The 22,334-nt window shown below is 45.6% G+C and overlaps 2 protein-coding genes across 3 annotated transcripts in view; both read right to left on the bottom strand.

Moving 5' to 3' along the window:
- FRMD7 (FERM domain containing 7) overlaps positions 1-6,177 on the bottom strand; it is a 41,991-nt gene extending 35,814 nt beyond the window's left edge. For both annotated transcript variants that reach the window (XM_081846761.1, XM_081846762.1), the window contains exon 1: positions 6,106-6,177. In XM_081846761.1, coding sequence (XP_081702887.1) covers positions 6,106-6,162 — 57 coding nt within the window. In that variant the 5' untranslated portion in view covers positions 6,163-6,177. The remainder of the gene's footprint in view (positions 1-6,105) is intronic.
- Positions 6,178-17,095: 10,918 nt separating this feature from the next.
- RAP2C (RAP2C, member of RAS oncogene family) lies at positions 17,096-20,407 on the bottom strand. The gene is made up of 2 exons (XM_081846854.1): positions 19,489-20,407; positions 17,096-17,415 (listed from the first exon to the last, which is right to left on the bottom strand). Exons 1-2 carry the CDS (start codon positions 19,759-19,761, stop codon positions 17,137-17,139), a joined length of 552 nt encoding a protein of 183 aa, XP_081702980.1. The 5' UTR covers positions 19,762-20,407; the 3' UTR covers positions 17,096-17,136.
- Positions 20,408-22,334: the final 1,927 nt, after the last annotated feature.

The following is a 22,334-nucleotide window of genomic DNA, read 5'->3' as shown; positions in this document are numbered from 1 at the left end:
ACGTGCACATGACGTGGTTGGCAGGAGCAGGGACCGAGCAACGGGAGCTCACCCCATCACGGGGATTCGAACCGCCGACTTTCTGATTGGTGAGTCCTAGGCTCTGTGGTTTAACCCACAGCGCCACCCGTGTCCCTTTCATGATATACATGCATAATAATTTATTGTGAAGCTTCCGCAAATGAGGCCCCGGCTGTGATGAGGAGATCTGATTTTCCTGCTGGGGATATTTTGCCACTGACAAAATTTGCTCCTTGCCCCTATCCCAGCCTCCACATAGGTGCGGGTAGCACAATCATTATGGGCATCTATTGACCAGGGCCTGAGCCATCACTAGTGATGACCCTCAGGATCTCTTCCAACTCTACGTTTCCATTATTTCATCTATTATTTAATATGAAATACAAGTAACTTTTAATCCCTGCCATGCCATTTGAGAAACTTTATTTATTTACTTACTTATTTACTTACTTACTTTCAAGCTTCTTTAGAGGGCACAACTCCACCATGTAAGCAACCCTCTATCATTTTCATAAAGTAGACAAATAAGTGAGTGGGGACCATTAAAAAAAACTTTCCCCAAAACCTTCTGTACAGCTGCTGAGACCCAGTTAAGAATAACTGTGACCCAGTTAAGACTCCTCACTTGAAGTCAGACACTTGGTCCATCTCGTGGCTGTTCAGAGATTAACCTGGAGATATTGGGGATTGGACCTGAAACTATCTGCTTGCAAAGCAGAAGACAGCACCACTGAGCCAAGGCCAGGGCAGGTTTAATCCCCAACCAGCTGAATTCAACTTGGTTGGGAATAGAAACTCAGGGCTCTGTCTTATACAGTCAGACCATTGGGCCACCTGACTCAGTATTTCTTTTTTTAACAAATAATTTTTATTAAAGATTTTCTTGGTTTACAAAAGTACATGCCTTGTCTCTTTTTTCAGATTGTACAGTCTATCTTATAAATCAGTTACTGTATTTTTTGCTCTATAAGACTCACTTTTTCCCTCCTAAAAAGTAAGGGGAAATGTGTGTGCGTCTTATGGAGGGAATGCAGGATGCACAGCTATCACAGAAGCCAGAACAGCAAGAGGGATTGCTGCGTTCACTGTGCAGAGATCCCTCTTGCTGTTCTGGCTTCTGAAATTCAGAGTATTTTTTTCCTTTTCCTCCTCCAAAAACTAGGTGCGTCTTGTGGTCCGGTGCGTCTTATAGAGCGAAAAATACGGTACATTTGTTGTGAGACATTAGTGTTGAGTACAGTATAAGGTTGGGGAAGAAGAGTGGGGAGAGGAGGGGTGGGGTGGTGAGGCTCGTATTCTTTTGTATAATGTATGTGTGGGGGGGGAGGGTTGTGTCAGCATCAACTGGGTAGGTTCTCTTTCTGTTCGTTTATTACATTGTCTTGGTATAGTGAGAGGTATTAGGGTCCCAGGGTGTGGTTGGTTGTCTGTGGTTGGCTGCAGTGGGGTTTGTTTGCATTTGTGAGGGGAGGGGGCTTGTTGGGTCAGGTAAATCAAAAGATTGATTCCTATGCTGTCGATGGATTCTTGTCATTGTCTTGTTGTCCTGTGTATGTGATAAAGGGGAGCCATACTGGGTTGAAGGCGTCTTCTTCTATTTGTCCCCATGTCAGTTTCACTTTATTGGTTAGTTTTTCTAATAAGGCTGTTTCCCATACAATTTGATACCACTGGTCCATGCTTACTCCAGACAGATCTCTCCAGTGTCTGGCTATGAGGCTTCTGGCTGCTGAGAGCAGGTGGGTTATAAGCTCTGCATAATGTGAATGGTCATTATGATCTTGGAAGGTGTTCAGTAGGGCTAATTCCAGGGTGAGTTCTAATACCTGTTAGTTTTTTGTAGGACTGCTGTCCAGAAGGATTGGATTTTGGGACGTTCCCACCACATGTGGAGGTATGTGCCTGTGGGTGTGCAGCCTCTCCAACATCTTGGTGAAGTTCCTGGGCGTATCAGCGCCAGTTTCTGTGGTGTTAGGTACCATCGCTGAGATGGACTTAAAGGGAGGTTTAGACCACATTGTAGTCCATTGTGTGGGGTTAATTTCGTAACCTATGCTGTGCTCCCATTTGTTATTTGATTGCATCAAGGGGGGTTGTTAGGTTTTGGAGCAGTATTTTGTATATTGTGGATACCATCCTTTTGCTGTGTCCCTCTGCTCTGAGGAGAAGGTTTTGAAGGTGGTCAAGGGCCTAGTGGCTGCTGATTTTACTGCTGGATTGTTTAAGAAGGCATGTAGTTTATGGTGTGTTAGCCAAAGTATTTGGGTGTTGGTATGGGTCTGTTGTTTTTGTAGAAGTCTTTTAGACAGTGTAGGCCTTTGGCTTGCCAGGTTTTTATCTGGAGAGTTTGGAATAGGTAGGTTAATTGTGGGAGGGTGCTCATTTTGATCATGGCTATTTTGTCTGAGAGGTTGAAGTTGGTGTTGTTCCATTTCCTCAAATCTTTGTTGATTTGTCACCACAGGGGATTGTAATTGTGGAGATATAGTTTGTTGAGGTTTCTGGTTTCTTTGTACCCCTAAGTATTTGAATTTGGTGTGGCAGAGTTTTAACTTTGTGATGTTGGTGACAGCCTCAGAATTTGCAAAGTTTACTTGTAGGTCTGACACTATTGCAAATGTGTTGAGTTCTCTGATTAGAGAGGTTACTGTGTTTATGGGGTCTGGTGTAGTGACCATCAGGTTGTCTGCGAAGAGCCCTAGTTTATAGGTTTTACCTTTTATTTCCACACCCTTGATACCTGGGGATGCTCAGAGTTGGATTACTAGGAGTTCCAGGGCCAAGATGAATAGGAAGAGAGACAGTGGGCATCCTTGTCTTGTGCCTCTTTGGATTGCTATGGTATTGGAGTCCATATTGTTAATTCTGCCTTTTGCTGAGTATTATCTAATCCAGGGTTTCAGGCAGAGGCCTCTCTCCCAGTCCTTTTTGGAGATGCCAAAGTCTGAACCAAGGACCTTTTGCCTGCAAAGCACTCACTCTGCCACGAGTGCAGCCCTTTGAGTGTTCATATGAAGTGTTCCATCATCGTCAAGCATTTCAGCTGCTGAAAAATGCCACAAACCACCATGCCCTGAAGCTTAACATAAAGAGAAATTTACTGGGCAGGGGTTCCTCGTGGAAGTGGCACCTTGCCCCACTCCTTGCGCATCTCTCCACCTTCCTATGCCCAAATGTCAAGCTTGGATGTGTGGATATTGGAACCATATATGTTTTGACCTTCTGTGTGTTTAGGCCTCCACATATGCAGGACCCCAGGGTTCCAGTTTATGCAGGGGCCCATGAATAGAGAATTCACTTCTTCAGATGCCCAAGCTCTGCAGCCACTCAGGGAAGCTTCTTTGTGGGAGTAACGTGTTAAAGGGAATATATTAAAAAATTGTCCATTGGCACCTTAGAGACCAACTAAGTTTGTTCTTGGTATAAGCTTTCATGTGCATGCATGTGTTAAAGGGAAGTTTATAGTTGGAGTTCTCTCTGCTTTCGGCAATCCTGGTGCAGATGCATATGAAGTTGCATTGCACCATCCTCCCCCAACCCCAGTGCCCTCTGGATGTTTTGGACAACAGCTCTCAAAACATCTGTGGTGCAAAACATCTGGGAGCCAGCAGGGTCGGAAAAGGCTGGACTGCACCCATACAGAGCTCTCTAAAGACCAATGCAACCCACATTCTCAGGATGCCAGTTTGGTCCTGTTTACCAGCCCTGAAACCTACCAGACATCCACTAAGAGATTCCTGACCTCATCCAGGACTTGCAACTAACAAGAGCCACAAAGCTAGTTATTGTGAAAGATTGGTTGGCAATATAACCTGAGGCCCCTTTTCTATTCCAAAAGACTCGCTAATTCAGATTCTCATTTATTGTAGCCATTTAGCTTCCAAGTGCATCATGTGCCGGGGGGCGTTTCAGAGGTTTGAAAAGGAAAGACAGGGCCTTAATGGAACCTATTTGTTGCAATAATATGCTGTGCAGAGCAAAAATGATGATGTCTGGGTCAGATATGGAGGGGCAAGGTGCGAAAAGCTGTTGGAGGTACAGAGAAGCTGAAATTCAACTGATTATTGGTTGAAATTCCTTACATTTCTAAATGAGAACAGCCAGACAGGATGTGCTCCTTGTCACTGTTAGCAACCTTTAAAAAAACATTTCTTTGCATCTTGTGTCTCCAAACTTTTGCAGTATTAAAGGAGATCTTTAAAGCTGCGACAGCAACAATGCATTTTTATCAGTATATTTAATGAACACTTTATATTGTTTTATGTAAAGTGGTATATAAGCAGCATATAAATATTGCTCAATAGATCTGGAATCTACGGGAGCATAGGTTCACCAAGGACTGGAGTAAATTTGTAGATTATTTGAAAAGTATATGCGATGAACAAACAACGTTTGTCGGTTTGCAAGAAGTTCTGTGAAGGAGAATATTAGAAATATTGTAAAAAAGGAGTAGGGAGGGGGAAGGTTTTCTAAAAGGCAATATTAAATTAGGAAATGCGTAAGAAAGAATTAAAATGGAGGATTCGCAGGAGAGCTGAGGGAAGTCCAAAAGAATGTATTTGTGAAAAATTTTGTTATGTGTTTTTATAATTTCGTATTGTAAAATGAATAAAAATATTTATATATATATAAAAAATATTGCTCAATGGATGAAGGAGAAAGAAAATAAACCTAAATATTTTTCTGACCCCTGCATCCCATGAACTTGCCAGAAGTGAAGCCACAGGGGAGGATCATATGATCTATGATCATGTGCCTTGAATGCAGAAGGTCCCGGGTTCAATCCCAGGTGGGACTGGGAGGAACCCCATCTGAAATTCTGGAGAGCGGCTGGCAGTTTCCTTGTTCCTGTGTTCCATACTATTGATCTGGATATTATCTTGCACCTACTTCTCCTTACAAATAAAACCTCACCCAGATGAGAGATCATGGCAGAACATAGACTCACAGAATTGCAGAGTTAGAAGGGGCCCTGAGAGTCATCTAGTCAAACTCCCTGACATGCAGGAATATTTTTCCCAACACGGGGCTCAAACCCACAACCCTGAGATTAAGAGTTTCATATTCTACCAACTGAGGCTTTATATCCTAGTCTTTCATTGGCTTGGGAAAAAGGCAGGCAGAGAAGCATGTTGCAAGGTGTCTAAATTTAATCAGAAACAGAACAATATAACCAACCTATGGAGGTAATTGAGTTTTGAAAGGGATACATTTTAACTTGACCTTTTACCTGACAATATAAATCTGCTTTTAAATGAGAGCTTTTTGAAGTGCCTTCCTTTGATTAAAATACTGGGTAACAGAGACAACAAGTTTAAGATAAGACATTAGAATCCTGAAAACAAGGAAGAACAGCAACCCAATACTTTGCACACTAAAAGGCACAGCTCAACACATTAACAGAGAGTTAATTTTCTGTATGGTGATTACACTTTAGATTCAATATTTGAATATTGATTTTTGGCAAGCCTATCATTTTAATATTGTTAAATAACATTATTATAATTGTTGCTTCTAATTATTCCTTTCTTTCAAATAATTTTATTGATTTTACAATAATATATATTAAATGAATTCAAAGAATTCCATGCAGTCTTCCTTAGAAGTTTCAATGTTATTGAGCAAGTGATATAGCTTTCTTCCAAAAATATTTTATTTTTCAATTTCTCTATAATAAAGAGGTGTTTTTTTAAAGGGAAAACAAATTACCAACAACCTCTCCCCCCTGGCAGCCTCTTGAACTGACACACACAGACACATTTACGTTTTCCGTTAAAAAGATTTTCTGGTGCACACTATTGTTGGTGTTCAGTCATCAAACTCAACCTTTCCGTATCACGTAAAAACAGGGAATTATTGCAAAAAAAATTCCATATTGTTCAATATTGTCCAATTTTCCATATTGTTCAATAAACACTACAACCCCCCAAGAGCGTTAGCTACCCCTCGTTACATGTTCACCTTTGCCACCTAACTGTGATTTCACTTTTTTTTTTAATGCCAAAATGAGGCAGTAGCTAGGAAGCTCAGAGACATTCCAAGAGTCTCAATAACAAACTAATAACAGTGAGAAAATCCACTTACATCAACGACAAAGATCTTCTGGGAGTCATCCAAAAATTGGACCTTCAGATGCAGCATCCTTGAGCAGGCAGCTGAGCAGTTGGCAAGATCTTGACACTCTGGGATGCAAGTGTCGGCGTCGGCGGGGGGGGGGGGGGCTTGCTTCTGTTCTGATTCATACAGGATTTCAGTCTCTGCAGGAGGGCAAGTGCTGGCAACTGGAGCATAAGCAGGAAAGGGAAGGTGCTGAAGGTAGACACCAACGCCACCATCACAATCGCCAGGCAACTAAAAGGGTTTCTTTTGTTTGCAGCTTTCCTGAGTTTCTGAAATGCTAAGAGACTAGTATTATGCTAAGAAGTAAGAAACTGCATTTCTCTAGAGATGCTCTGGGTTTGAACCAGTCCTCATTGCTCCATAAACAACTGAAGCATGAGGAGCAGCCACTTGCCAGACTCAGAATTTCAGAGAGTTCAGCACCTGCAGCTTGGACCTATATGAACTTGTTTTATTTTTGTTTTTTACCATGAGAACTAGAGATTTTTTTAAAAGATTAGAGATGGGGAACCAGTGGACCTCCAGATATAAGTGGACTTCAACTCCAATCACCCATAATTCTTGGTCATGCCAGCTGGGCCTGCAGTGACCCATTCTTCCATCAGAATCTAGTTGATGACCCAGCATATAGCAACGTGGGAAAGGACTGCAGTTATCCATGGGCTTACAGGTACTGGTTATTTACAAGAAAGGAGTACTTTGTGTAAGTGGAGGCATGTTGAAGTCTTCTGCTTTTCTCTTCCTGCTTTCCCCCTTATGAAGCAAAATCCCTACATGACTTCTAAACCAGGTGGTTGTCTGAACAGATCTGCCCCACACTGATGAGTGTTTAACAGCCTGAGTGGTTACAGTCTTGTCTCAACAACACAAAAAATGTTATCTTCATCCTTCTGATGAGCCTGTCATCCTCAATCACACCAAATTTAACTTCTCTTTGCTGGAGAAATTGAATATTTGCAGCTTTTCCCTTCAAAGAACTCATAGAAGGAACCATCAGAGACTGGATGCATACAGGCAAGGGCAAAAGACACAAGGCACAAGGTTTTAAAAAGTAACCTTGGACCACATGTGTGCCAGATTTCTCTCTGTTGTGCACTTACATCTTAACCATTTTTATCAGGCAGCATTTATGGGGCTGGCTTTACAAAGACAGTTGGATGGGGAAATGTGTGACCCTGTTCCTTGAAATGAGCGTGTTTTGCCCATAACATCCAAGGAATAATTGCTGCCAGTCCGTGTGTAAACAATGCAGAGTTAGAGGGGTCTTTCCTAACAGAAGACAGCTTTCTAAGTTCCTGAAGGTGGAATATTTTAATTATTTTTTTCTGGAACAGGTTGCTTTGCAAGGCGACTGTGCCTTTGGTCAGTGGAAGAGACATTTATTTGCTTTAAAAGAGCACCATCTCCTGGTTATTTTTACCAAGCTGTCAGATTTTCAGTTTCGTGTTGTGTATGCGAGGCAGCCTTGCACTCCTCTGGGCTTGCACTCCCTTTAAATCCCAGTCCTCCTGCAGATGCTGGCTTCTAAATGAAGCTTCTCCGAATTAGCAGTGGACTAACTCACACTCAGAAGGGAACAAATGGCTCTCCTTAAAGCATTCAGTGCTCTTAAGTTTTATGTTGAAATAAAGCAGCTCTCAGAAGAGAGTCTAGCACCACCAGTCAATTAACATGAGCCTTGAACAAAATACAAGAGGACAGGTCTCTGCCTCCATTGGGCTTACAAAATTCAGCCCCAGGAGGCAAAATGGAGAAGGCAGAGGGAGGCAGATGGGTGAACGGGAGGTGAGCTAAGTAAGCCTGAGAAAGTGACCAGTCCAAGGCCACTCAGGGAACAACATAACTGAGTGGGGATTTGAGTTTAACCCTCACGGTGCTACAGTTCCCGGCAACCCTTAAAAACCAGTTCCCAAGATTCTTTGGGGGAAGCCATGTGTTTTAAATGTGTGGCGTGGTACACAGCCCCAGCTGAACACTCTTGATGGTCCTACCAAAAGGGATGCATATGCTTCCCTGTCCCACCTCTTGGTGGCAACGGCCTGTAGCTCAGCGGCAAAACATTTGCTCTGCATGCTGTAGTCACAGGTTTGATCCCTGACATCTCCCATGGGGTTTGGAGAGACTCCTGCCTGAAACCCTGGAGAGATGCTGCCAGTCAGTGCTGACAACACTGAGCTGGTCAGACCAAGGGCCTGACCTGGTATTTTGTACCACATCATGCACTTTGCATTATCCCACCCTACCAAATATCACATGCAGCTGAGGGCAAGTTAAGAAAAGCAGTTGTTGGATGCTTGCATTTGAGAAAAGTTCACTGGTGTTGTTTCCCACTGGGTGTGGCCCTTTGTGCTTAGTCATGCTGAGAGCCCATTGTATGACGCAGATGACGGACTGGATTTCACAGTGAGAAGTCCTCACCCAACCATGATGCACACTGGGTGAGTCCTTGAAGCAGCCACACTCTCCCAACCGGAGTTAACGATAATGTGTCCGTGTACTTTGCATGAGGGCCCACTTTCCCACAGCGGAAGAGCAAGACAAACATGTTTTTTAAAAAAAGCAATTAAAAATATATAATTTCCTCTTTGCTGTAATTTGCTCTGATCTTGCGCAACTTCTGGCACTGTTTCTGTGGAGCGTTCTGCCACCTCCCTGTCCTTGGCCTTGTGGCAGGCACGGACCATGCCTTGAGCTGGATCTGTAGAGGAGGAAGTGGTTGAGCTCATGTATGAGCGGAAACAGTTCCCTTTGCTGCAGAAGATGTGCAATTTTGCCACTCACACCCTGGCTTGTGTGCTTTAAAAACAGGCAAAGGAAAGGCACTCTGGCTGTGTTCAGAGATACCTTTTTGCATAACTACATTTGTGACTGGATTTTTTTTAATCGTAACAAGGAAGGATGTGGCCAAACACGAAAAAAATTTAAAATGGTAAAAAAGAAACCCCATAACACTGTAAGACGCACAAAGCAAGGTTAGTAAGCTCTGCCCTGAACCTCAAGCCCAAAGGAGAGCTCATGGGAGCAGTGGTGGAGCTTCAGTGGTGGGGTGGGGCGGGGCGGGGCTGGCGTGTGTCCTGGGGGCGTGGCATGTCGCCTGCAGGGGCGTGGCACACAGTGCGGGCGGGCGGGGGGGGCAGCTGCAATGGTACCCCACCAGGATCGTGCTGCCGGGGCAGTATGCTCCCCCCCCCACTCCTCTTCCTCCGCCAGTGCATGGGAGTGGTTGGATGCAGGGATACCAAAGAAGGATGTCAGAAAAGCCAGCGTTGTGTTCTAGTGCTTTATTAAAACAAAGGTGCAGACTCACAGCACTAGCCTTTACAGACATAGGATAGACACCACAGTTAGCAGGTGGCTTTTCCGCACCTGATTAGGGCATAGGTGGCAAGTACCCAAGTCTTACCATCAGCTCCCCTTTCTGGGCTCAGAGCCCAGCACTCCAAGCCCACAGACAAGGAGAACATCAAAGCAAGCCCATTAGCTTATATCAAAGCAAGGAAATATAAGCATATATGAGCTCATTGTTATAACCAGTACAAATTAATTGTGGGGTTATCTTGACTAGCAAGATGGTGACTGCAGAGCTTCCGGAACAGTTCACCTTGGGTTCAACACATGCTCGGCTCAACATCAAGAGTAAAGAGCCACAAGTTCATGTCACTTCAGGAGAGTGAGCTGAAGTCCATTCCAAAAGGTCGGTCATTAGATGGGATGTAGCCTTTAGGTTTACATAAGAAATAGACTGAAACCAAAGCTCTGAAAAATAGTCTTTGTGTTTCTCTCTTGGCCTGCCTACATTCCTGGCTTAATTTATTGTTTAATGCCCATTGTTCAGAGATACTTTTTAAAAACGCCACCCTGCATTTGTCAGAAGAGTTGGTTCTAGTTCCTACTTCATGGAAGGGTTTCAGCACTTGTTTTTGGGCAAAAAGCTTAGCAACATAGTACTTTTCTTTTACAGGAGAAATAAGTACTATGTTGCTAAGCTTTTTGCCCAAAAACAAGTGCTAGCAGCCTTTTTAAAAACAGTATGTCAGAATAGAACATAAAGGAAATGAAACCTTAACCAGTGTTGAGCATTCCTGTAGTTGAGCGCACCTCAAGCCTCTATTTGAAATTAAGAAAATGAATATTTTCTAAAAATATAATCAATATACTTCACCACTACACCTTTTATAGTAATACAAGATTAGCTTGCTATTTCATCCTTGAGTCTTTATTACCCTCTATTAACTGTTCTAAGGTTTTGAGCAACATTTTAAATAATTTAATATTTGGATTAAGATGCAATCTCTCAGTTTTATTAACTACATATGCCTATAAGCACTATACATTTTTTAATGCAACCTGCTAGTGAAATGGTTCAGATGTGGCAAACTTGGTTTTGCACTGTTATTAGTCTGAACCAGAAACAGCCCATTAAAGACTCATTGCTGAATCCAACCCAGAACGAAACGACAAAAAACCATCTAATCCAGGGGTTGGCCACCTAAGGCCCATGGGCCACAAGAGGCCCGGGGGGTCGTTTAACTGGCCCATGAGCCGCCCTGGTACCGAGCCGCCTGCTTGGCAAGTCTCCCCGCGCTGCGCTAAACCGACACAGCACAGCAGGGGGACTCGCTTCCGTGGCGCCGGAGATCGCGCATGCAATCCAGCCCACAGAAGGATCTCCACTGGAGTGAACCAGCCCAGGTGAGGTAAACCTTGCTGACCCCTGACCTAATCTTCTTGAAGATCATCTAGTTCAGCCCCTTCTGAAGGCAGGGTGCAACCACAGCAACCTGACAGAAGGCTGTTCATCCTGTGCATAAATGCATCTAAGTGAAGGAGAGCCCATTACCTCTGAGACAGTCTGTTCCACCACTGAACACTCCTTAACATTAGGAAGCTTCCAGCTAATTCCACACACACCCCTGCCAAAGTTCCCACCTCTTGGTTCCCTTCCAGCCTTCTGGGGGAACAGAGGACACCCCTACTCCAGCAGAAAACTCCTTCAGGTATTTGAAGACAGCTATCATGTCTCCCTTTAACTTCCCCTTAAGAGTTCTTTCCATTAGTTCTTTCCTTATAGAACTTGGTTGCCACACCATCTGGACCAATGTCCAGGATCATCTTGAATTGTGGTGCTGTGTTCCATGGTATTACCCATCTCCACATTTAATCCACAATCCCTCTATACCTTCATCCAAGTCAAACAACACATTTCTCTCCAGGCTGACACAGAGACGTCATGGAAGAGCTCTTGTTCAGTGCAGTTCTTCAACCAGTTAATCCTTACCAATTCTATCACCCAGTAGATAAATGATAGATAGATAGATAGATAGATATAGATAGATAGATAGATAAGAGAATGATGTTTGTTTCATCTTTCTAGGTACCTATTTTCATTTCACCAACTTTTCAACAAGAGCATCATAGGCCTTAGCAAATGGTTTGCTGAAGTCAAGATATAGAAATCTATTATCTACCACACTACAAACTCTAATAAAGAAAAAAGGATAAATGCTGGTCTAGTATGACTTACTCTAAATCAGTGGTTCACAAACCTTTTGCGGTTGCCACCCCCTTGATTCCATTAAATTCCCAGTGCCCCCTATCCTATCGGTCAAAACCATTATCCAAATGGCAGTTTGCAGGACCCACTAGGGAAGTTAACAATAAAATTCAAAGCATTAACAATTAATTGCACATTTATTCAAAATCCAATTAAATCTATAGTTTAATTAATTCAACCAAGGTTGCCCCCAGCTTTGCAAAGCCTGAGTTTTTTTACACCTAACTGCTGACATCAAGCAGACCAGGTTGTGGTTTCTCACATCTGCCTCCTCAATTCTCTCTATTTCCCTCACCTTGTTGGGAAAAAAAGACATTTGCCCATCTCCAGTATTCCGGCAGACACTTTGGAACAGGCATGGGGAATATTTGGCCCTTCTCCTGCTGAATTGGCCATGCTTGCTGGGGCTGAAGGGCCAGGGGTTCTTCACATCTGCTTTAGAATATGGTCCACACACACACACACACACACACACACACACACGAATCACAGATTCTTAGGAAGCTGAATTTTGCACTCTGGCTCATGTATAATGACATGTGCCCCTGCACACAGCTGCAATTATATGGTACATACCAACTACCTCATTCTAGAAACCCAGCCACTTCCCCTAGCATAGATATTACCAAGACAAACAACAGTGATGCAGTTTTGGTAATTAATACAGGTATCTATTTTATTTAAAAAAGTTACAAACAGGTGGACTGTAGGGTCGTCTTACAAAATAATGAATGAATGAAATCCGGGCGGGGGGTAATAGGTGGTTTTTAGTTTACAATGCATTAGATCATAGTTCTAAGTTTTGCATTCACTAATTTTTCCAGGTTTTACTTTTTCACCAATAAAAGGTACAGCACACTGGTTAAGTTCAGGTTTCCTTTTAGGTACTTTTCACACTTATCACGGCTCTCAGCTGTGTCCATGCAAAAGGTCACAATTGTACCCAGAGGGGTATTTCTCTCCCAAAAAACAGCTGCATTCACGGACCCTGGCCAGTTGCTCTGGGGGGAGAGGAGCAGGGCCTCAACACCCACCGTGCAAACAACAGAAAAGGTGGCTAAGGGAGACAATAATTCTTTCAGAATTATCTTGTGTTCTGCTGCCCCTTTTCAGTCTAGGGGACAGATATCCCAGGGTGGTTTGGGAGACCTCTGAAAATGGTCTTTGTTTGGAGAGTCCCACTGCAGTGATTTGAACACCCAAGAGAGATGCTGGAGGGTCAAAGGAAGCAGCCCACCAGAAGCTTTGCCCTCAACAAGGCCTGATGAAGCTAAAAGGGGGCTTAAGAGACAACTTTTTCAATTAACCAAGAGACCCAATTAACCAAGAGGCCTGGGGGTCCTGCAAATATGCACCTTGCGTTATCAGCTACTTCCACAAAGCTACTCCTCATTGCAACCCAAGAGGAAGCCTCAGCTAAACATTTTGTCCCTTATTCCAATTTGCAGTGAGGAAACTGACACTGGGCATAAGTTTTGCCATTCCTGGTAATATACCAACTGCTGATGTCAGTTAAGAATTTTAAATCACATTTTAACAAATGATCAATTAAGAAACAAAAGGGAAAGGGTTTGGTGGCAATGCAAGGTTTCTGCCCTCTTAGGAAATTAGGTTATTTGGATCCTCTGTTCCCTTGGCACTACTAACATGTTACCATATAAATATACTTTGAGAACAGCCTTCAGTTTTGAAGTCTTCCATTAAAGTGCAAACCTAACATTAATTTCTAGTAACCCCATTGCAAATTTGGTAACCTGAAGCTTTAAACTTAAAACTGATTTTTTCTCAATAGGGTTCAAATGAGACTAAACATGCAGAATGCTGGTGCCTCTTTTTGAAGTTATAGTTGCCTCACATCTCAGGCTAGTACTTAATTGCAATTCATTGTCAACAGGTTATTGGCTTTTATAGGACAAGCCAGTATTTATCAAGCATGTTCAAATTAATTAAGCTAGGCTCTTAAACCTACAATTTGATACAGGTAAATGAGTCACAGTTATTCAGACTGTGGGGAGGAAAAGGCGGTTTCTCAAATCACTGCTGGAAGAAACTCCTACCTCAACACTTCAACTATTTATATACTTTTCATTCTGCTTAATACCTGTGTTGCTGTTCTAAGTTTTCAAGTATCCAGACAAGATAGTTTAAATCAGGTAAACTCTGCAGAAGGCAATGGCTGTGTAATGCAATCGTGCATGGAGTTGATGCTCAACACTCTTGCCCGCTGTGCCAGCTCAGAGTACTGGAAACCAGGGGAGTGGGCAGGAAATAAGCAAACAGATATTGCTTCAAAACATTATTAGGAGAGAAACAGTATTTTAAGAACTAGAAAATGTTTTTTTGTTTTTGCATTTGATGTCATCTTAATCCTGTCAGGCAAACCCAAGTTAGCTTTTGCTTTTGAACAAAAGCCCCGTGGGCAACTCATTATTCTTTGCCGAGAAATACAATATCAGAAATTGAAAAATGTCCTGGTGATTTAACATGAATGCTGCATCAGTTTAAAAGGGGAAAAACAAACAAACTCTGAATACCATGTGATAAGAAGGAAAACACATACAAAGTGCTGGTCAGCTTGAGACCCAGTCCAATAACTTCCTATCTTCATGTAAGACCAATGACCAGCCACCACAGCTGCTAGCAAAATGTGATGTTAAAAATGACTCTCATCTATGACACCATCACATGTAAACAGAACATTTTGAAGTTTCAACCAGTGACATTTTGGAGGAGAAGAAAACTTTCTTTTTGCAAATCAAGCACGGATGTGAGGTAATATACAGAAGTAACCACTTGTTTAAGGCTCACTTTTATTCTCCATTAAAACTTTCACTTAAAAAGGCATTAAGTAGGTAATACTGAGTTTAAAATTTAATAAATACAAGTTCTGGAAATCAATTAAAGAAATCAAAACATATTTTTAAAATGAACTTTTGCATATTAGCCATTAATAGGAATTTAGAAAGCTATTTTAAAAAGAACGAGAAGGACTGAGAGATAAAGAACAGATTTCAGAATGTGTGGTAAACATGCTAAGCGTCTGTCGCAGGCCTACGGATGTCCATGGCCGCCGCTGACCTTTTTGCACCCACGCCTGGAAATGTGCTCTAAAGAGAGAGACAGGATTTAGCAAGGCTCAGTTCTGCAGCCTGGGCTGAAAGGGTTTCTCCAAAGCAGCATCTGTGCAAATTCCTCTGAGTTTTTATCTGCAGTTAAGACAAAGAGCAAATCAAAGGCAGGCTCGGCTCTTTCAGGATACAGACCAGTGACTGGGCCAGGGGCCAGCCTATCCTTGTATTAAACAGACTCCACTACTTTGGCGCAACAGCCCACGCCCACTGTTTCTGGGCATACCTTACCCCCAAGGTAGTTGAGATTCAGTCAGGCCCTTTCGCCTTGTCCTCTGTAGCTCCCCCACCCTATCAAGCACACAAGGCTCCTTTACATTCCCTTTTCTCATGCTTCATTTGAGTGCACAAATTTTCCCCTGACATGTAAGCCAATTTCATCATCAAGGCCAGGATTCTGCAATACTGTGAGTGGCACAGAGAAAGCAGGCGGTGATGCTTTTCAGACAGTGTTACACCTGGCAAAGTAGAATTTGCAAATGGCATCCCTCAGCAAGGAAGGCAGTCTACCCGCCCCCCCAAGCCCCAAACGGCCTGACATAACAGAAGAGAGACCACTGGTATTTCACTGGAAGCCCCCCCCCCCCTTTTAAGAGTGGAAGTTTCAGACCAGGGCAAAGGAGAGGCTGCACAATGTCACCGGTGTTACTCCATTTGCAGCAACTGATGTGAGTTTCAACACAAACTTTTAAACTGCAGAACACAGTCAGCAACCACCCTGGAATATTTAAATGACAGCTGACACATCTGACTGTTTTCGTAACCTCTTGCCTCTTTTGAGCCAAGAGACAGCTTCAAATCACGCAGAAGCACAGTAGGAATCAGCAGTGGCACTCTTCCGCTTCTTCAGATGCTTCTATTATTAAAGTGATTTGCATGACAGGGAATATGCTTAGAGCAGCTTGCGCAAGGACTCTGGGGTCTGATCAACCTCAGAAGGCCCATATCCACATTCCTTTTAGACTGCCATCTTTATACCCAAAGCCAGGCAGCAGGAGGAAAGTCTCAAGAGAAGACTTGCTGCCTCTGGAGTGGTTCTCCTTGGACTAGGCTGGGTGCTTCGCTGGACTCCAGCTCCCATCAGCCCAAGGCAGCCTGGCCAATGGTCAGGAATGATGGCAGCTGCAGTCCAGCAAAATCTGGAAGGTACCAGGAAAGATGGAAAACTAGGAAACAGATGCTGAGGCAAGTACCTCAGGCCAACCTCCCTCCTTACACACGGGGCTAAATGAGGCAGCCCAATGGCTGCCATCAACTTGCATCTCCACCTCATTTTCTGCACTAGTCTGCATCCTGCTGGTGCGCTCATGAAGTTCCAAAAAACTATCAGTACTAACTATGAACTATCAGTAGCCTGTGCACCTTGTTAATCTAGTTACTAGGCACTGTTGCAAATAATGTGGTTTTGCCACTTATTTCCCACCTCACCAACTACTGTTGAAACTCCATTACACTTTTGAATAGCCTGTATGATCACATAAGGCACAGAGGTCCACTCTGCTGGTACCCAATGCAAGCACTTTAGGGCCTAACCAGTGGCTCTCCACCGAAAGGCAGGTCTACGCTTCAAGGCAAGTTAACTGAGGTGCTGCTGTGCATTCACATGATCCTCATTCAACTGGGGCAAGTTAACAATTATTTTCTGGGCAAACTTGAGAGGGGCAGAATGCAAGCATTGCAAACAGAGGGCAGCAGCTTCAACCCTTTGCTACTCTGGCTAAAAGGCTTTTGAAAGGCCAGTCTCTGTGCAAGACTACGGGGAGCCATCAGCAATTGCTATAGACCACGCTGGGCTAGGTGAACCAACAGCCTGGTGCAATGTAAGGCAACTGAGAACAATAGCAGGGATCTCCAAAGGAAAGCTAGTCAAACCCATTGGCAGAGCAAAAAATTCAGGGCGACAGCAAACCACAAGACACTGGTCAGATGTCCAGCAGAAGCCACCTGCCATGGCAATGTAGGCTGGCAAGAAACTGAACAAAGTGCGTTTCTGAGAGATCCAGTGGAGTCAAGTGCTTCCTTGGGAAGCACAAGTCTGAATCCTGGCCCAGGAACCAATTTGACTGGACAGCATAGGACAAGCTCCCTACACTGTCAAATGTGATGCCACTCCTCACTTCTCAATCACAGGGTTGCTGCAAAAACAATGCTACTGCCCAGTTTGTTTAATAATAATAATAATAACAACAAAAGACACTGTAGTCCACCTTGAGCCTAACAGCTCCCTCCTACCCTTGAGTGGTATTCTGCTATCCATGGAGATTCCACCAACCTGCTTGGTATGGCCATGATTGAGGTTCTGCTTTCTCTTTTTCACTGGACAATACAAGTTGTACAACACTGGTCTTGCTTTTCAGGCAGGGATGCATAGTTCATTTGCCTCACGATCTCTGCAAAGAGTTCATCCACCATGGTCTTGCTCTTGGCAGATGTCTCCATGAATGGGCAGCCCCACTCCTGGGCCAGAGCGCGACCTTCCGCCGACAAAACCTCCCTTTCCGACTCCAGATCCACTTTGTTCCCCACCAGGATGAGAGGAACCTTCTCGTATCTCTTTACACGGACAATCTGGTCCCTCATTGGCTTGATGTCCTGAAGAAGAAAAGAAAGCCATTGAAACCCTCATGGCTGCAGCAGTGCTCAGACAGCAAACCAGTGCAACTGTGACCAAATGTTAAGCGATTAAGCCTACATGCCAGAAAACAGATCTGGCTCCACTGAGAGGGCATGAAGTGACAGTTTTCATTTAGGGGGCAGAAATATCCCTGTGGGAATGGCAGGTTCAGGGAAGGGATTTGTGCTATGCCTTCAAGTATGTTATTTTGCTTTTAAAAAACCCATTTGTATATATTTTTGTATGAAGAAAGGTTGTTGTCAAAAACTGTACAACACAGGTACAAGAGACACATGAGAACAAAAAAGACAGATAGGCAGATGGTGGCACATCAGAGGCTTGACAAGCCTTCCAAGTCTCTGGGTCTGTAAGAACAAGGGGTCTGTCACGACACCTGGCAACCCATGTGGGGAGGGTGTCCACAAATTGCTTTGCAAGCCTCCACTGGAGTATGGGGAGAGTGTGACTATAAATAAGTCACTCGGGATCTATGGGATCTTGCACACTTCTAAGGTACAGAAATAATTAAGTATTGAAAGCTACAATTATTAATGCAATTGCATGGGAAGACTCACGCCTACTTCCTTTTGATTAGGAGTGCTAAAAAAAGACACACACACCCAGTGCAAGCGGGTCCCACTGCCCCACTTGAGGATTCAATAGAGGCTTGAGGTCTTGAGGGGTTATTAAGTTGTCTTTCTGCTAGAACATGCAAGATATCATGAGCAGAGAAGAGAGGCAGCCAAGCGCAATAGAAAAGAAATGCCAAGGAAAGAAGCCTGGAATCAAGATAAGCATTTATCTAGCTATGCATCCACCACGGATATACTCCACTCTCTGCGTGGGTGTAATAGAGTCTGCCAAGAAGCTGGAGTCCACCCAACTCAGCAAGTTAGCTGGTGCCAGGAAGGAGTCTTTGCACAGCTCTTAGGGAGGGCCAGCTTCTAATCCTTCCCATGCATTCCTCCCCATTCCAGGTTACAGGAATCACTATTAAGATGCCCAATTGCAGCTCTGCATGCTTGGACTTCAGACATGAAGGTTTCAATAGCATGCTCAGACTCCCCCCCCCCCAAAAAAAAATTATTATTGGGAACTCATGCAGTTAAGAGCTAACTGGGAAAATTGTTTTATGGTTGGGAACTGAGCATATTTGAAGACTGCTACGTTACCTAAGCCACCACCAATATAAAAACTATTTTCACTCTTTAAAAACTCAGCAACAAAGCATCTGACATATCCTGACACAACTCACAACATGTCAATAGCTTTTAGCAGTCAGTATCTGCAGTCATTTCTTCTGACCCAAACTGTCTTCTGTAACAAAGTGTGGTCAGATTTTTAAGAAAACAAGTTATATGAATCGATATTCAAAAACTTTTGTGTACGTTTTGGTAAATAATGTTCAGCTAAAAACACAGTTTGGTGTTTTTAGCTAAAACCACAGCTATGGTTTTCCCAGTAGTGATGTATGGAAGTGAGAGCTGGACCATAAAGAAGGCTGATCGCCGAAGAATGGATGCTTTTGAATTATGGTGCTGGAGGAGACTCTTGAGAGTCCCATGGACTGCAAGAAGATCAAACCTCTCCATTCTGAAGGAAATCAGCCCTGAGTGCTCACTGGAAGGCCAGATCCTGAAGCTGAGGCTCCAATACTTTGGCCACCTCATGAGAAGAGAGGACTCCCTGGAAAAGACCCTGATGTTGGGAAAGATGGAGGGCACAAGGAGAAGGGGACGAGATGGTGGGATAGTGTTCTTGAAGCTACCAGCATGAGTTTGACCAAACTGCGGGAGGCAGTGGAAGACAGGAGTGCCTGGCGTGCTCTGGTCCATGGGGTCATGAAGAGTCGGACACGACTAAACAACTAAACAACAACAAAAACCACAGTGCTGCCAAACTGTGATTGTGGATAACAGCTTCTTAAAGTCTAGTTGCACTCCTAACAGAGAAATATATTTTCAGTTGCTTGAGATTTTTGGGGAGAGGGGAAACGCACAAAAAGTCCCGGGGGAGGGGGCAGGAAGCATGGATGAAACAGTATTTCTTACCTGGAAAGATTGTTGGTTCACCAAACTGTAAACTAGGATGAAGCCTTGGCCATTTTTAATGTAGAGATCACGCATGGAAGCAAACTGTTCCGTCCCTGCGGTATCCAAGATTTCAAGTACTGATGGGGAGCAGTCCACTTCAATCTCCTTGCGGTAGAAGTCTTCGATGGTGGGGTCGTACTTCTCAATGAACGTCCCGGTGACAAACTGAACGGTCAAAGCCGACTTGCCCACCCCCCCACTCCCTAAAACCACGACTTTGTACTCCCTCATGGGCGCTGGCGATCCCCCTGCACAGCATAAAACAGGGAGGCCGCGAGCCGGGGAGCAGCTGGCGGGCAGGTGGGCGCAGAGGAGGACGAGGAGGAGCAGCTGGGGCAGAGGAATGCCGAGTCAGGGGGCTGGCACGCCCCCCGAGAGGAATCGGGGAAAGCCCCGGGGAGAAGGGAAGCCGAGTGGGGAATCCTCATAGGGCTGGACGCCCCGGTGTCTTCTCCCCCACCTTTTCCTGGGGGGCTCGCAGCTGCCTTTGCCCAGAGGAGGAATGTTATTCCGGGGGCGGGGGGGGGCGGGGTTGAAGCCGAGGCGCGCCAAGGAGAAGGTGGGCTTGGCTTTCCTGAGAGAGAAGAGGAGGAAGAGGGAAGCCTGCGCCTGAGATCGGGTCCCTCGCAAGGGGCTTCTGCCCTGGGGGAGGGGCGGGGCGAGGTGGCTCAAGGCCGCGCGGGATCGCGGGGTGCGCGCGCCCGTGAGGCGGCGGCGGCGGCGGCGGCGGCTGCTCCTGCCTCCGCCGCCTGCTCCGTCCTGCCTACGGGGAGGAGCAGAGAAAAGAGCCCGCGAGGGGCGGCTCTGAGATGCCCTCGCCGGCCCGCCAAGCCTTCCAGCCCGGCCCCTCGCCGCCCCCTCACCTGCGCCAAGCCCCCGCCGCCGCCGCCGCCGCCGCCTCCTCACTGAGCCATGGCCGGCCGCCGCGCTCTGCTCAGGGGTGGGGAACCGCCCGCCTGCCCGGAAGGCTTACCCAGCAGTACCGCTCACACGGCTTCCGGGAGGGAGCGGAAGGGACAGTCGATGCCGCGACACCGGGCGGGCGGAGGGAAAAGGAAACGGTTACGGCACCAGTGCGCATGCGCTATTAGCGACATCTGCGCCGGCGCAGGAAGAGCGAGGCCTCACTTCCGGCGTGCGAAACGCACTTCCGCCGCTCTGTCCGCCTTCACCATGCGGCTCATTGACGTTTCTGGTTCTGTCTCCCGAGGCAGGCGGGCGCCGACAACGACGTCATTTCCGGCTAGGCCGTTCAGAAAAAGCTTCCTCAGCGGGTCGCAGGTCTGGCGAGGGAGGCGCCTCCAGTCCAGACCTTGTCGGTGTCGCCACTTCCGCTCTGAGGCGCTGAGGTTTCCATGGCAACGCGGGCAGGGGAGGAGCTCGTCGGAAGGTCAGATTCTCGCCCGGCGCCCCTGGGCGGACTTCCGCCGCGAGACACGGAAGACCCCGGAGCCCCTTAGGGCGGCGGCGGCGGCGGCAGCGGAGGGCGGAGCTTATTTGGCGCAGCGGCGGCGAAGGTTTGCTGCCGGGCCTCGCTGCCGCCTTTCCTCCGAGGAGCTCAAGGGGGCGCCCGTCCCCCCCCCAACCCCGCAAGGGAGTCCGAGAGGCCCCGACGGGCTCCGTGGCCGAGCCGGGATTCGAACCTGCAGGTCTTCAGCGCAGCCCCTCACCCACCACGAGGGGTCCTTCCGAGACGCAGCGCTCGCTCTTTTTGGAATCACGCCGCGAACACTTTAACCTCGCTGCTGTAAAAGATAACCATACATGCGGGGGGTGGGTGGGGGGGGGGCGCTGTGGGTTAAACCAGGGAGCCTAGGAAAAGCTGAACACCAGCTCCCTTGGCCTATACAGCGAGGTGAGCACCGCAACCCCTGAACGATTAGGGGTCCCTTTACCTTTACATACATACATACATATACTTTCCATAGTTAACACCATACTCAAGGTGGCTTGCGGCGTGAAAAACATTAAATACAAAAGCAGCAAATGTAATCTTAAATAAATGAAACAAAAAGCGAACCATCAAATCAAAGCATTTCCATAAACATTTTAATATTAGGGAAATAATAAATATATCAAAAGCATCAACAATCCCCCTCCCCTTTGCTTTAGAGAAGTAGGCATTTAAGGGCATAGATATTTTGCACTTGTGAAAAATTGTCCCTGTGACTCAGTGTGCGTCACACAATGCCACACCTTTGCACCAGTGGACCTTTCAGGGCTGCAAGATGTGTCATATCAAGCTAAATCTGAAACACCTCACAATGCCTTAATGTTTGTTTCACTTGGTTTGCCATCAATCAGAGTTCATAAACAGAACACCCAACAGATAATGGAAAAGGAAAAGGTTTTACCAGCAAGAGATGGGAACGACAGAATTACTCATAAAACACCACCCACACTCTGCCACCAAGGCTGGCCAACTTTTCCTCTCTCAATAGAGAGGCAAAGGCTGAGATGCTGAACCCCCATTGTTCCACTGGACTGGCAACTGAATCTTACTCCAACTCTGCAAACAGAACAAAATCCCACAGGATACCTGAGACTCAAGGGTGTAATGGAGAGCAGCTGCTGCCCCTGTAGGTTTTCCAGGTCAGAAGCATCCCAGAGCCTGAGATTCCAGCAGTGGCCCCTGGTAATGTCTTGGAGGCGGTCCCTGGAGGTCGACCCTAACTGGCAGAGGGGAACAGAGGAGGGCAAACCCTCAAGTGTCTATGTATTGCAGCCAGCTCCTGTTGGGCTTAAACTTGCAAGCTGCATGCACAGTCTTCTCAATTATTACTACTACTACTACTACTACTACT

This window comes from Podarcis erhardii, assembly GCF_964252035.2.
Source record: "Podarcis erhardii genome assembly, chromosome: Z".
NCBI lineage: Eukaryota > Metazoa > Chordata > Lepidosauria > Squamata > Lacertidae > Podarcis > Podarcis erhardii.
The sequence above is the reverse complement of the archived record's forward strand: the minus strand, read 5'-3'. Positions and strand labels throughout refer to the sequence as shown.

Coding starts and splice junctions, on each gene's coding strand:
- RAP2C (XM_081846854.1), bottom strand. CDS start 19,761: ATGAGGGAGTACAAAGTCGTGGTTTTAGGGAGTGGGGGGGTGGGCAAG. Junction 17,416..19,488: donor TGAACCAACAATCTTTCCAG/GTAAGAAATACT, acceptor TTTCTTCTTCAG/GACATCAAGCCAATGAGGGA.